The sequence below is a fragment of the Lissotriton vulgaris genome, chromosome 7, assembly GCF_964263255.1.
Source record: "Lissotriton vulgaris chromosome 7, aLisVul1.2, whole genome shotgun sequence".
Taxonomy (NCBI): domain Eukaryota; kingdom Metazoa; phylum Chordata; class Amphibia; order Caudata; family Salamandridae; genus Lissotriton; species Lissotriton vulgaris.
In genome coordinates this window covers 373073409-373085882 of record NC_141695.1, presented here as the reverse complement: position 1 = coordinate 373085882, position 12474 = coordinate 373073409, and the positions used below count along the sequence as shown (strand labels likewise).

At 57.3% G+C, this 12474-nt stretch overlaps 1 protein-coding gene across 4 annotated transcripts in view; it reads right to left on the bottom strand.

Annotated features, from left to right (window-relative positions):
- The window catches only part of PPP6R1 (protein phosphatase 6 regulatory subunit 1), a 1178344-nt gene that overhangs the window by 824400 nt on the left and 341470 nt on the right, over window positions 1-12474 (bottom strand). For all 4 annotated transcript variants that reach the window (XM_086930305.1, XM_086930304.1, XM_086930307.1 and 1 more), the window contains exon 9: window positions 1130-1282. In XM_086930305.1, coding sequence (XP_086786431.1) covers window positions 1130-1282 — 153 coding nt within the window. The remainder of the gene's footprint in view (window positions 1-1129; window positions 1283-12474) is intronic.

Here is a 12474-nt window from a genome sequence, read left to right as displayed (position 1 = left end):
CATGAAAACTCATCCACACACAATAGTCGCCCAGTTTTTGCAGAATATGCAATTCAAGACATATATATTGTACAATGTATGAAAAACAAAAGTAGAAAAACGTATTTGAGAAAAGAAAATGCTCCTAGAAAACCAGTGACACACAACATTAATAAGGATGTAAAAAGTGAAATGTAACAGGAAATGCACCAGTGACTTGGATTACTTTGAGGGTTACTGCACTCGTTGTCAAGAAAGAAACCTTTGTTTTGTTTGTAAAGTAAAGGACCTCAAAATAGGGCATGGCGGAGACCAACGTCAGTTTTCAATTATTGTTGGCGCAGAGCACTAACAGGACTTTCGTACTTAAAGCACTGCCTCAGTGCTAAGAAGCACTACCTAATTTATACATTACAATGTACAACATGCTTTAAGCAGAATACCCTTAGAAGAAAGTAGGGTCAAAGGCTGATGTACAATTCCTAGGTACAAAATGTCCGGAACAGATATCAATAGTTCCCATAGCGCCTTACTTTGAAGATCCGCAGCATTACTACTAAAACATTTTTGGATCCAGTATTGCCCTGAAATGATTCTACAGAAGAAGCCGTTAGAAAAAAGGTCTGCCACAGTTTAGCTGTACAATAATGAAACTATAACGTATAAGGCTTTATTGGAGAAACTATGCTAAAGCACTACCATACCATTTCATTTTGTCTTGCTAAAGTCTTACTGGCATTCCTTCTGTAGAGGAATAACATTTACAAATCTGCTACAGGGTGGCTCCCACAGTTTGCAGAGGTATTTAAAGCTACAAATACAAACACAGCCAGGTCCATGTGCAACAAGGTGCTCCAATTCATGTTTTTTATTGCATTCTGAATCTTTTAGTCTTGTTTATTCCATTATAAAACCACGACTACAAGCACCAGAATGCCAAGAAAACCCTGCTCTGCAGCATCTAGTAATTGGCAAACAAATGTAAAAATCTGGCAAAAATTAGAATTTGAAGTGAAATATGCTGTATTTTTACCCATTGAAATTAACCAAAAGATGAAATGCAGTGTATAAAACGTTCCCAAAAAATAAAGTAACACATATGCATAACACATCAAACTGTTCCTGCCTACCCATTTCCCCAGGGACTTACCAGTATTACATTCATGGTATCCAATTCCATCAATTCCTGGTTAAGTGCTTCATTGTTAGCATTCAAAGAGTTGGCCACTAATTTCACCACATTCAGCCGTGTGTTACCAAGAGGTGGGTCAAGAATCCCCCAAGTGGTCTGCAAGCTTTCTTTCTGTGGTTTTAAAAAGAAATGACCACATTTAAGCTTTACGGATAATCTAGGTGTTCTGCTTTTTAAGACACATAAAATTATAAATTTAGCATTGCTGAGGAACAAAAAGTTACTTACTTGTATTCTTATGTCTTGACCACAAGTACTCACTCTCAATTTATAAAAGGAATACTATCTCTTGTGCAAAATCTCATAACAACTTTCACAAATTGATTATTCATGTGTTGTAGTTAAACCAAATGAATAGGAAACATGTCAGCAGTTATTTTTTTGTCTTCACCAGCAAGAAACAGGACAAAACAGCATAACTGAAGGAAACGCAATTCTAGATAAGAGTGCATTTAGAGCAAATAACGAAAACAGGGAATGGTGCCCAGTGCAAAGCATGCACACATTAGGAATTAAACCTCGATCTGTTAAAATTAGGAAGACTGCACTATCCGATCACACCCAGCAGAGTGTCCATTAGGCAGGTCTTTATTTGGAGCAAATAGAAGCTATATCTATTTGCAGAAACCTGTTCAAAATCTGCGGCCTTAGAAGGGAGGATGTGGCATGGCTTTTAAAGGTTTAAGAAATAATAACCATGCTGTAGAAATTACTAATATAATTTCCTTTTTGACCATGGGATTCTCCCAGATAATAACAAAAGGTAAATAGAGTAGCAATGTAATACAACTGTAAAAGTGCGATCAAGTCCACAGAACACTTAGACAAGTAGGTAAAAAAAGAAGCCTGGCACAGTGAATCATCTGTCTTGGAGTCAAAGTCGAGACAATCATGTTTAGCAAAAGTATGGACAGATCTTCAAGTGGCAGCCTTAACAAGCACTGGAGTTGCCAATAGGTCTCGCAGTAGGAAAGTTGGAGCTATTACAATTGCAAATAACAATGCCTTTTATTTTTGTTTTCATTTTAAAAACATAAAGGGCTTTGTCATTTACAAAACCAATAGCTCCAACTTTCCTACTGCGAGACCTATTGTGCACTGCACAGTGTGGGTGAAAGTGGCACTGCGTGTGTGTGAGTGACTTTGAGTGAGTTGCGTTGCATGTGTGAGTGGCGTTGCATGGGTGAGTGTGGCGTTGCATGGGTGAGTGTGGCGTTGCGTGGGTGAGTGCGGCGTTGCGTGGGTGAGTGCGGAGTTGCGTGGGTGAGTGAGTGAGTGGCGTTGCGTGGGTGAGTGAGTGGCGTTGCGTGGGTGAGTGAGTGAGTGGCGTTGCGTGGGTGAGTGGGTGAGTGAGTGAGTGGCGTTGTGTGGGTGAGTGAGTGAGTGGCGTTGCGTGGGTGGGTGAGTGAGTGGCGTTGCGTGGGTGAGTGAGTGGCGTTGCGTGGGTGAGTGAGTGAGTGGCGTTGCGTGAGTGAGTGAGTGAGTGGCGTTGCGTGAGTGAGTGAGTGAGTGGCGTTGCGTGAGTGAGTGAGTGGCGTTGCGTGAGTGAGTGAGTGTGGCGTTGCGTGGGTGAGTGAGTGGCGTTGCGTGGGTGAGTGAGTGGCGTTGCGTGGGTGAGTGAGTGGCGTTGCGTGGGTGAGTGAGTGGCGTTGCGTGGGTGAGTGAGTGGCGTTGCGTGGGTGAGTGAGTGGCGTTGCGTGGGTGAGTGAGTGGCGTTGCGTGGGTGAGTGAGTGGCGTTGCGTGAGTGAGTGGTGTTGCGTGGGTGAGTGAGTGAGTGGCGTTGCGTGGGTGAGTGGGTGAGTGAGTGAGTGAGTGGCGTTGCGTGGGTGAGTGAGTGAGTGGCGTTGCGTGGGTGAGTGAGTGGCGTTGCGTGGGTGAGTGAGTGAGTGGCGTTGCGTGGGTGAGTGAGTGGCGTTGCGTGGGTGAGTGAGTGGCGTTGCGTGGGTGAGTGAGTGGCGTTGCGTGAGTGAGTGGTGTTGCGTCGGTGAGTGAGTGGCGTTGCGTGGGTGAGTGGGTGAGTGAGTGAGTGGCGTTGCGTGGGTGAGTGAGTGGCGTTGCGTGGGTGAGTGAGTGGCGTTGCGTGGGTGAGTGAGTGGCGTTGCGTGGGTGAGTGAGTGGCGTTGCGTGGGTGAGTGAGTGGCGTTGCGTGGGTGAGTGGGTGAGTGAGTGAGTGAGTGGGTGAGTGGGTGAGTGAGTGGCGTTGCGTGGGTGAGTGAGTGGCGTTGCGTGGGTGAGTGAGTGGCGTTGCGTGGGTGAGTGAGTGAGTGGCGTTGCGTGGGTGAGTGAGTGAGTGGCGTTGCGTGGGTGAGTGAGTGAGTGGCGTTGCGTGGGTGAGTGAGTGAGTGGCGTTGCGTGGGTGAGTGAGTGAGTGGCGTTGCGTGGGTGAGTGAGTGAGTGGCGTTGCGTGGGTGAGTGAGTGAGTGGCGTTGCGTGGGTGAGTGAGTGAGTGGCGTTGCGTGGGTGAGTGAGTGGCGTTGCGTGGGTGAGTGAGTGAGTGAGTGGCGTTGCGTGGGTGAGTGAGTGAGTGGCGTTGCGTGGGTGAGTGAGTGAGTGGCGTTGCGTGGGTGAGTGAGTGAGTGTGAGTGGCGTTGCGTGGGTGAGTGAGTGGCGTTGCGTGGGTGAGTGAGTGAGTGGCGTTGCGTGGGTGAGTGAGTGAGTGAGTGGCGTTGCGTGGGTGAGTGAGTGAGTGGCGTTGCGTGGGTGAGTGAGTGAGTGGCGTTGCGTGGGTGAGTGAGTGGCGTTGCGTGGGTGAGTGAGTGGCGTTGCGTGGGTGAGTGAGTGGCGTTGCGTGGGTGAGTGAGTGGCGTTGCGTGGGTGAGTGAGTGGCGTTGCGTGGGTGAGTGAGTGGCGTTGCGTGGGTGAGTGAGTGGCGTTGCGTGGGTGAGTGAGTGGCGTTGCGTGGGTGAGTGAGTGGCGTTGCGTGGGTGAGTGAGTGGCGTTGCGTGGGTGAGTGGGTGAGTGAGTGGCGTTGCGTGGGTGAGTGAGTGAGTGGCGTTGCGTGGGTGAGTGAGTGAGTGTGAGTGGCGTTGCGTGGGTGAGTGAGTGGCGTTGCGTGGGTGAGTGAGTGAGTGGCGTTGCGTGGGTGAGTGAGTGAGTGGCGTTGCGTGGGTGAGTGAGTGAGTGAGTGGCGTTGCGTGGGTGAGTGAGTGAGTGGCGTTGCGTGGGTGAGTGAGTGAGTGGCGTTGCGTGGGTGAGTGAGTGAGTGGCGTTGCGTGGGTGAGTGAGTGGCGTTGCGTGGGTGAGTGAGTGGCGTTGCGTGGGTGAGTGAGTGGCGTTGCGTGGGTGAGTGAGTGGCGTTGCGTGGGTGAGTGAGTGGCGTTGCGTGGGTGAGTGAGTGGCGTTGCGTGGGTGAGTGAGTGGCGTTGCGTGGGTGAGTGAGTGGCGTTGCGTGGGTGAGTGAGTGGTGTTGCGTGGGTGAGTGAGTGAGTGAGTGAGTGGCGTTGCGTGGGTGAGTGAGTGAGTGAGTGTGGCGTTGCGTGGGTGAGTGAGTGGCGTTGCGTGGGTGAGTGAGTGGCGTTGCGTGAGTGAGTGAGTGGCGTTGCGTGGGTGAGTGAGTGGCGTTGCGTGGGTGAGTGAGTGAGTGGCGTTGCGTGGGTGAGTGAGTGAGTGGCGTTGCGTGGGTGAGTGAGTGAGTGGCGTTGCATGGGTGAGTGAGTGAGTGGCGTTGCGTGGGTGAGTGAGTGAGTGGCGTTGCGTGGGTGAGTGAGTGAGTGGCGTTGCGTGGGTGAGTGAGTGAGTGAGTGGCGTTGCGTGGGTGAGTGAGTGGCGTTGCGTGGGTGAGTGAGTGAGTGGCGTTGCGTGGGTGAGTGAGTGAGTGTGAGTGGCGTTGCGTGGGTGAGTGAGTGAGTGAGTGGCGTTGCGTGGGTGAGTGAGTGAGTGGCGTTGCGTGGGTGAGTGAGTGGCGTTGCGTGGGTGAGTGAGTGGCGTTGCGTGGGTGAGTGAGTGGCGTTGCGTGGGTGAGTGAGTGGCGTTGCGTGGGTGAGTGAGTGGCGTTGCGTGGGTGAGTGAGTGGCGTTGCGTGGGTGAGTGAGTGGCGTTGCGTGGGTGAGTGAGTGGCGTTGCGTGGGTGAGTGAGTGGCGTTGCGTGGGTGAGTGAGTGGCGTTGCGTGGGTGAGTGAGTGGCGTTGCGTGGGTGAGTGAGTGGCGTTGCGTGGGTGAGTGAGTGGCGTTGCGTGGGTGAGTGAGTGAGTGGCGTTGCGTGGGTGAGTGAGTGAGTGAGTGTGAGTGGCGTTGCGTGGGTGAGTGAGTGAGTGAGTGGCGTTGCGTGGGTGAGTGAGTGAGTGGCGTTGCGTGGGTGAGTGAGTGGCGTTGCGTGGGTGAGTGAGTGGCGTTGCGTGGGTGAGTGAGTGGCGTTGCGTGGGTGAGTGAGTGGCGTTGCGTGGGTGAGTGAGTGGCGTTGCGTGGGTGAGTGAGTGGCGTTGCGTGAGTGAGTGGCGTTGCGTGGGTGAGTGAGTGGCGTTGCGTGGGTGAGTGAGTGGCGTTGCGTGGGTGAGTGAGTGGCGTTGCGTGGGTGAGTGAGTGGCGTTGCGTGGGTGAGTGAGTGGCGTTGCGTGGGTGAGTGAGTGGCGTTGCGTGGGTGAGTGAGTGAGTGAGTGGCGTTGCGTGGGTGAGTGAGTGGCGTTGCGTGAGTGAGTGAGTGGCGTTGCGTGAGTGAGTGAGTGAGTGGCGTTGCGTGGGTGAGTGAGTGAGTGGCGTTGCGTGGGTGAGTGAGTGAGTGGCGTTGCGTGGGTGAGTGAGTGGCGTTGCGTGGGTGAGTGAGTGGCGTTGCGTGGGTGAGTGAGTGGCGTTGCGTGGGTGAGTGAGTGGCGTTGCGTGGGTGAGTGAGTGGCGTTGCGTGGGTGAGTGAGTGGCGTTGCGTGGGTGAGTGAGTGGCGTTGCGTGGGTGAGTGAGTGGCGTTGCGTGGGTGAGTGAGTGGCGTTGCGTGGGTGAGTGAGTGAGTGAGTGGCGTTGCGTGGGTGAGTGAGTGGCGTTGCGTGAGTGAGTGAGTGGCGTTGCGTGGGTGAGTGAGTGAGTGGCGTTGCGTGGGTGAGTGAGTGAGTGGCGTTGCGTGGGTGAGTGAGTGAGTGGCGTTGCGTGGGTGAGTGAGTGGCGTTGCGTGGGTGAGTGAGTGGCGTTGCGTGGGTGAGTGAGTGGCGTTGCGTGGGTGAGTGTGTGGCGTTGCGTGGGTGAGTGAGTGGCGTTGCGTGGGTGAGTGAGTGAGTGGCGTTGCGTGGGTGAGTGAGTGAGTGGCGTTGCGTGGGTGAGTGAGTGGCGTTGCGTGGGTGAGTGAGTGGCGTTGCGTGGGTGAGTGAGTGGCGTTGCGTGGGTGAGTGAGTGGCGTTGCGTGGGTGAGTGAGGCGTTGCGTGGGTGAGTGAGTGGCGTTGCGTGGGTGAGTGAGTGGCGTTGCGTGGGTGAGTGAGTGGCGTTGCGTGGGTGAGTGAGTGGCGTTGCGTGGGTGAGTGAGTGAGTGAGTGGCGTTGCGTGGGTGAGTGAGTGAGTGAGTGGCGTTGCGTGGGTGAGTGAGTGAGTGGCGTTGCATGGGTGAGTGAGTGGCGTTGCGTGGGTGAGTGAGTGGCGTTGCGTGTGTGAGTGAGTGAGTGAGTGGCGTTGCGTGGGTGAGTGAGTGAGTGGCGTTGCGTGGGTGAGTGAGTGAGTGGCGTTGCGTGGGTGAGTGAGTGAGTGGCGTTGCGTGGGTGAGTGAGTGAGTGGCGTTGCGTGAGTGAGTGGCGTTGCGTGGGTGAGTGAGTGGGTTTGCGTGGGTGAGTGAGTGGCGTTGCGTGGGTGAGTGAGTGAGTGAGTGAGTGGCGTTGCGTGGGTGAGTGAGTGAGTGAGTGAGTGGCGTTGCGTGGGTGAGTGAGTGAGTGTGGCGTTGCGTGGGTGAGTGAGTGAGTGGCGTTGCGTGGGTGAGTGAGTGGCGTTGCGTGGGTGAGTGAGTGGCGTTGCGTGGGTGAGTGAGTGAGTGGTGTTGCGTGGGTGAGTGAGTGAGTGGTGTTGCGTGAGTGAGTGAGTGGCGTTGCGTGGGTGAGTGAGTGAGTGGCGTTGCGTGGGTGAGTGAGTGAGTGGCGTTGCGTGGGTGAGTGAGTGAGTGGCGTTGCGTGGGTGAGTGAGTGGCGTTGCGTGGGTGAGTGAGTGGCGTTGCGTGGGTGAGTGAGTGAGTGGCGTTGCGTGGGTGAGTGAGTGAGTGGCGTTGCGTGGGTGAGTGAGTGAGTGGCGTTGCGTGGGTGAGTGAGTGAGTGGTGTTGCGTGGGTGAGTGAGTGGCGTTGCGTGGGTGAGTGGTGTTGCGTGGGTGAGTGAGTGGCGTTGCGTGGGTGAGTGAGTGAGTGGCGTTGCGTGGGTGAGTGAGTGAGTGAGTGGCGTTGCGTGGGTGAGTGAGTGAGTGGCGTTGCGTGGGTGAGTGAGTGAGTGGCGTTGCGTGGGTGAGTGAGTGGCGTTGCGTGGGTGAGTGAGTGGCGTTGCGTGGGTGAGTGAGTGAGTGGCGTTGCGTGGGTGAGTGAGTGGCGTTGCGTGGGTGAGTGAGTGAGTGGCGTTGCGTGGGTGAGTGAGTGAGTGGCGTTGCGTGGGTGAGTGAGTGGCGTTGCATGGGTGAGTGAGTGAGTGGCGTTGCGTGGGTGAGTGAGTGAGTGGCGTTGCGTGGGTGAGTGAGTGGCGTTGCGTGGGTGAGTGAGTGAGTGAGTGGCGTTGCGTGGGTGAGTGAGTGGCGTTGCGTGGGTGAGTGAGTGAGTGAGTGGCGTTGCGTGGGTGAGTGAGTGTGAGTGGCGTTGCGTGGGTGAGTGAGTGAGTGAGTGGCGTTGCGTGGGTGAGTGAGTGAGTGAGTGGCGTTGCGTGGGTGAGTGAGTGAGTGAGTGGCGTTGCGTGGGTGAGTGAGTGGCGTTGCGTGGGTGAGTGAGTGGCGTTGCGTGGGTGAGTGAGTGGCGTTGCGTGGGTGAGTGAGTGGCGTTGCGTGGGTGAGTGAGTGGCGTTGCGTGGGTGAGTGAGTGGCGTTGCGTGGGTGAGTGAGTGGCGTTGCGTGGGTGAGTGAGTGGCGTTGCGTGGGTGAGTGAGTGGCGTTGCGTGGGTGAGTGAGTGGCGTTGCGTGGGTGAGTGAGTGGCGTTGCGTGGGTGAGTGAGTGAGTGAGTGGCGTTGCGTGGGTGAGTGAGTGAGTGAGGCGTTGCGTGGGTGAGTGAGTGGCGTTGCGTGGGTGAGTGAGTGGCGTTGCGTGAGTGAGTGAGTGGCGTTGCGTGGGTGAGTGAGTGAGTGGCGTTGCGTGGGTGAGTGAGTGAGTGGCGTTGCGTGGGTGAGTGAGTGGCGTTGCGTGGGTGAGTGAGTGGCGTTGCGTGGGTGAGTGAGTGAGTGGCGTTGCGTGGGTGAGTGAGTGGCGTTGCGTGGGTGAGTGTGTGGCGTTGCGTGGGTGAGTGTGGTGGCGTTGCGTGGGTGAGTGAGTGAGTGGCGTTGCGTGGGTGAGTGAGTGAGTGAGTGGCGTTGCGTGGGTGAGTGAGTGAGTGGCGTTGCGTGGGTGAGTGAGTGGCGTTGCGTGGGTGAGTGAGTGGCGTTGCGTGGTGAGTGAGGCGTTGCGTGGGTGAGTGAGTGGCGTTGCGTGGGTGAGTGAGTGGCGTTGCGTGGGTGAGTGAGTGGCGTTGCGTGGGTGAGTGAGTGGCGTTGCGTGGGTGAGTGAGTGAGTGGCGTTGCGTGGGTGAGTGAGTGAGTGAGTGGCGTTGCGTGGGTGAGTGAGTGAGTGGCGTTGCGTGGGTGAGTGAGTGGCGTTGCGTGGGTGAGTGAGTGGCGTTGCGTGTGTGGTGAGTGAGTGAGTGGCGTTGCGTGGGTGAGTGAGTGAGTGGCGTTGCGTGGGTGAGTGAGTGAGTGGCGTTGCGTGGTGGTGAGTGAGTGGCGTTGCGTGGGGTGAGTGAGTGAGTGCGTTGCGTGAGTGAGTGGCGTTGCGTGGGTGAGTGAGTGGCGTTGCGTGGGTGAGTGAGTGGCGTTGCGTGGGTGAGTGAGTGAGTGAGTGCGTTGCGTGGGTGAGTGAGTGAGTGGCGTTGCGTGGGTGAGTGAGTGAGTGGCGTTGCGTGGAGTGAGTGTGTGGCGTTGCGTGGGTGAGTGAGTGGCGTTGCGTGGGTGAGTGAGTGAGTGGCGTTGCGTGGGTGAGTGAGTGAGTGGCGTTGCGTGGGTGAGTGAGTGGCGTTGCGTGGGTGAGTGAGTGAGTGTGCGTTGCGTGGGTGAGTGAGTGAGTGGCGTTGCGTGGGGTGAGTGAGTGGCGTTGCGTGGGTGAGTGAGTGCGTTGCGTGAGTGAGTGAGTGTGTTGCGTGGGTGAGTGAGTGAGTGAGTGGCGTTGCGTGGTGTGAGTGAGAGTGTGAGTGGCGTTGCGTGGGTGAGTGAGTGAGTGGCGTTGCTGTGGGTGAGTGAGTGAGTGGCGTTGCGTGGGTGAGTGAGTGAGTGGCGTTGCGTGGGTGAGTGAGTGGGTTGCGTGGGTGAGTGAGTGAGTGAGGCGTTGCGTGGTGAGTGAGTGAGTGCGTTGCGTGGGTGAGTGAGTGAGTGGCGTTGCGTGGGTGAGTGAGTGAGTGGCTGTTGCGTGGGTGAGTGAGTGAGTGGCGTTGCGTGGGTGAGTGAGTGAGTGGCGTTGTGTGAGTGAGTGAGTGGCGTTGCGTGGGTGAGTGAGTGAGTGGCGTTGCGTGGGTGAGTGAGTGCGTTGCGTGGGTGAGTGAGTGGCGTTGCGTGGGTGAGTGAGTGAGTGGCGTTGCGTGGGTGAGTGAGTGAGTGGTTGCGTGGGTGAGTGAGTGAGTGGCGTTGCGTGGTGAGTGGTGAGTGAGTGAGTGAGTGGCGTTGCGTGGGTGAGTGAGTGGCGTTGCGTGGGTGAGTGAGTGGCGTTGCGTGGGTGAGTGAGTGGCGTTGCGTGGGGTGAGTGAGTGAGTGGCGTTGCGTGGGTGAGTGAGTGAGTGGCGTTGCGTGGGTGAGTGAGTGAGTGGCGTTGCGTGGGTGAGTGAGTGAGTGGCGTTGCGTGGGTGAGTGAGTGAGTGGCGTTGCGTGGGTGAGTGAGTGAGTGCGTTGCGTGGGTGAGTGAGTGGCGTTGCGTGGGTGAGTGAGTGAGTGGCGTTGCGTGGGTGAGTGAGTGGCGTTGCGTGGTGAGTGAGTGAGTGAGTGGCGTTGCGTGGTGAGTGAGTGAGTGGAGTGGCGTTGCGTGGGTGAGTGAGTGGCGTTGCGTGGGTGAGTGAGTGAGTGAGTGGCGTTGCGTGGGTGAGTGAGTGAGTGGGCGTTGCGTGGGTGAGTGAGTGAGTGGCGTTGCGTGGTGAGTGAGTGAGTGGCGTTGCGTGGGTGAGTGAGTGGCGTTGCGTGGGTGAGTGAGTGGCGTTGCGTGGGTGAGTGAGTGGCGTTGCGTGGAGTGAGTGGCGTTGCGTGGGTGAGTGAGTGGCGTTGCGTGGGTGAGTGAGTGGTTGCGTGGTGAGTGAGTGCGTTGCGTGGGAGTGAGTGCGTTGCGTGGGTGAGTGAGTGGCGTTGCGTGGGTGAGTGAGTGGCGTTGCGTGGGTGAGTGGTGCGTGCGTGGTGAGTGAGTGGCGTTGCGTGGGTGAGTGAGTGGCGTTGCGTGGGTGAGTGAGTGAGTGGCGTTGCGTGGGTGAGTGAGTGAGTGGCGTTGCGTGGGTGAGTGAGTGAGTGAGTGTGCGTTGCGTGGTGAGTGAGTGCGTTGCGTGGGTGAGTGAGTGGCGTTGCGTGAGTGAGTGAGTGGCGTTGCGTGGTGAGTGAGTGAGTGGCGTTGCGTGGGGTGAGTGAGTGAGTGGCGTTGCGTGGGTGAGTGAGTGAGTGGCGTTGCGTGGGTGAGTGAGTGAGTGGCGTTGCGTGGGTGAGTGAGTGAGTGGCGTTGCGTGGGTGAGTGGCGTTGCGTGGGTGAGTGAGTGAGTGAGTGGCGTTGCGTGAGTGAGTGAGTGGCGTTGCGTGGAGTGAGTGAGTGGCGTTGCGTGGGTGAGTGGGTGAGTGGCGTTGCGTGGTGAGTGAGTGGCGTTGCGTGGGTGAGTGAGTGAGTGGCGTTGCGTGGGTGAGTGAGTGAGTGGCGTTGCGTGGGTGAGTGAGTGAGTGGCGTTGCATGGGTGAGTGAGTGAGTGGCGTTGCGTGGGTGAGTGAGTGAGTGTGGCGTTGCGTGGTGAGTGAGTGAGTGTGAGTGGCGTTGCGTGGGTGAGTGAGTGAGTGGCGTTGCGTGGGTGAGTGAGTGAGTGAGGCGTTGCGTGGGTGAGTGAGTGAGTGACGTTGCGTGGGTGAGTGAGTGGCGTTGCGTGGGTGAGTGAGTGGCGTTGCGTGGGTGAGTGAGTGGCGTTGCGTGGTGAGTGAGTGCGTTGCGTGGGTGAGTGAGTGGCGTTGCGTGGGTGAGTGAGTGGCGTTGCGTGGGTGAGTGAGTGGCGTTGCGTGGGTGAGTGAGTGGCGTTGCGTGGGTGAGTGAGTGGCGTTGCGTGGGTGAGTGAGTGGCGTTGCGTGGGTGAGTGAGTGCGTTGCGTGGGTGAGTGAGTGGCGTTGCGTGGGTAGTGAGTGAGTGAGTGGCGTTGCGTGGTGAGTAAGTGAGTGTGAGTGCGTTGCGTGGGTGAGTGAGTGAGTGGCGTTGCGTGGTGAGTGAGTGAGTGCGTTGCGTGGGTGAGTGAGTGGAGTGAGTGGCGTTGCGTGGGTGAGTGAGTGGCGTTGCGTGGTGAGTGAGTGGCGTTGCGTGGGTGAGTGAGTGGCGTTGCGTGGGTGAGTGAGTGGCGTGCGTGGGTGAGTGAGTGGCGTGCGTGGGTGAGTGAGTGGCGTTGCGTGGGGTGAGTGAGTGGCGTTGCGTGGTGAGTGTGGCGTTGCGTGGGTGAGTGAGTGGCGTTGCGTGGGTGAGTGAGTGAGTGAGTGGCGTTGCGTGGGTGAGTGAGTGAGTGTGGCGTTGCGTGGGTGAGTGAGTGGCGTTGCGTGGGTGAGTGAGTGGCGTTGCGTGAGTGAGTGAGTGGCGTTGCGTGGGTGAGTGAGTGAGTGGCGTTGCGTGGTGAGTGAGTGAGTGGCGTTGCGTGGGTGAGTGGCGTTGCGTGGGTGAGTGAGTGGCGTTGCGTGGGTGAGTGAGTGAGTGGCGTTGCGTGGGTGAGTGAGTGAGTGGCGTTGCGTGAGTGAGTGTGTGGCGTTGCGTGGGTGAGTGAGTGGCGTTGCGTGGGTGAGTGAGTGAGTGGCGTTGCGTGGGTGAGTGAGTGAGTGGCGTTGCGTGGGTGAGTGAGTGGCGTTGCGTGGGTGAGTGAGGGCGTTGCGTGGGTGAGTGAGGCGTTGCGTGGGTGAGTGAGGCGTTGCGTGGGTGAGTGAGTGGCGTTGCGTGGGTGAGTGAGTGCGTTGCGTGGTGAGTGAGTGGCGTTGCGTGGG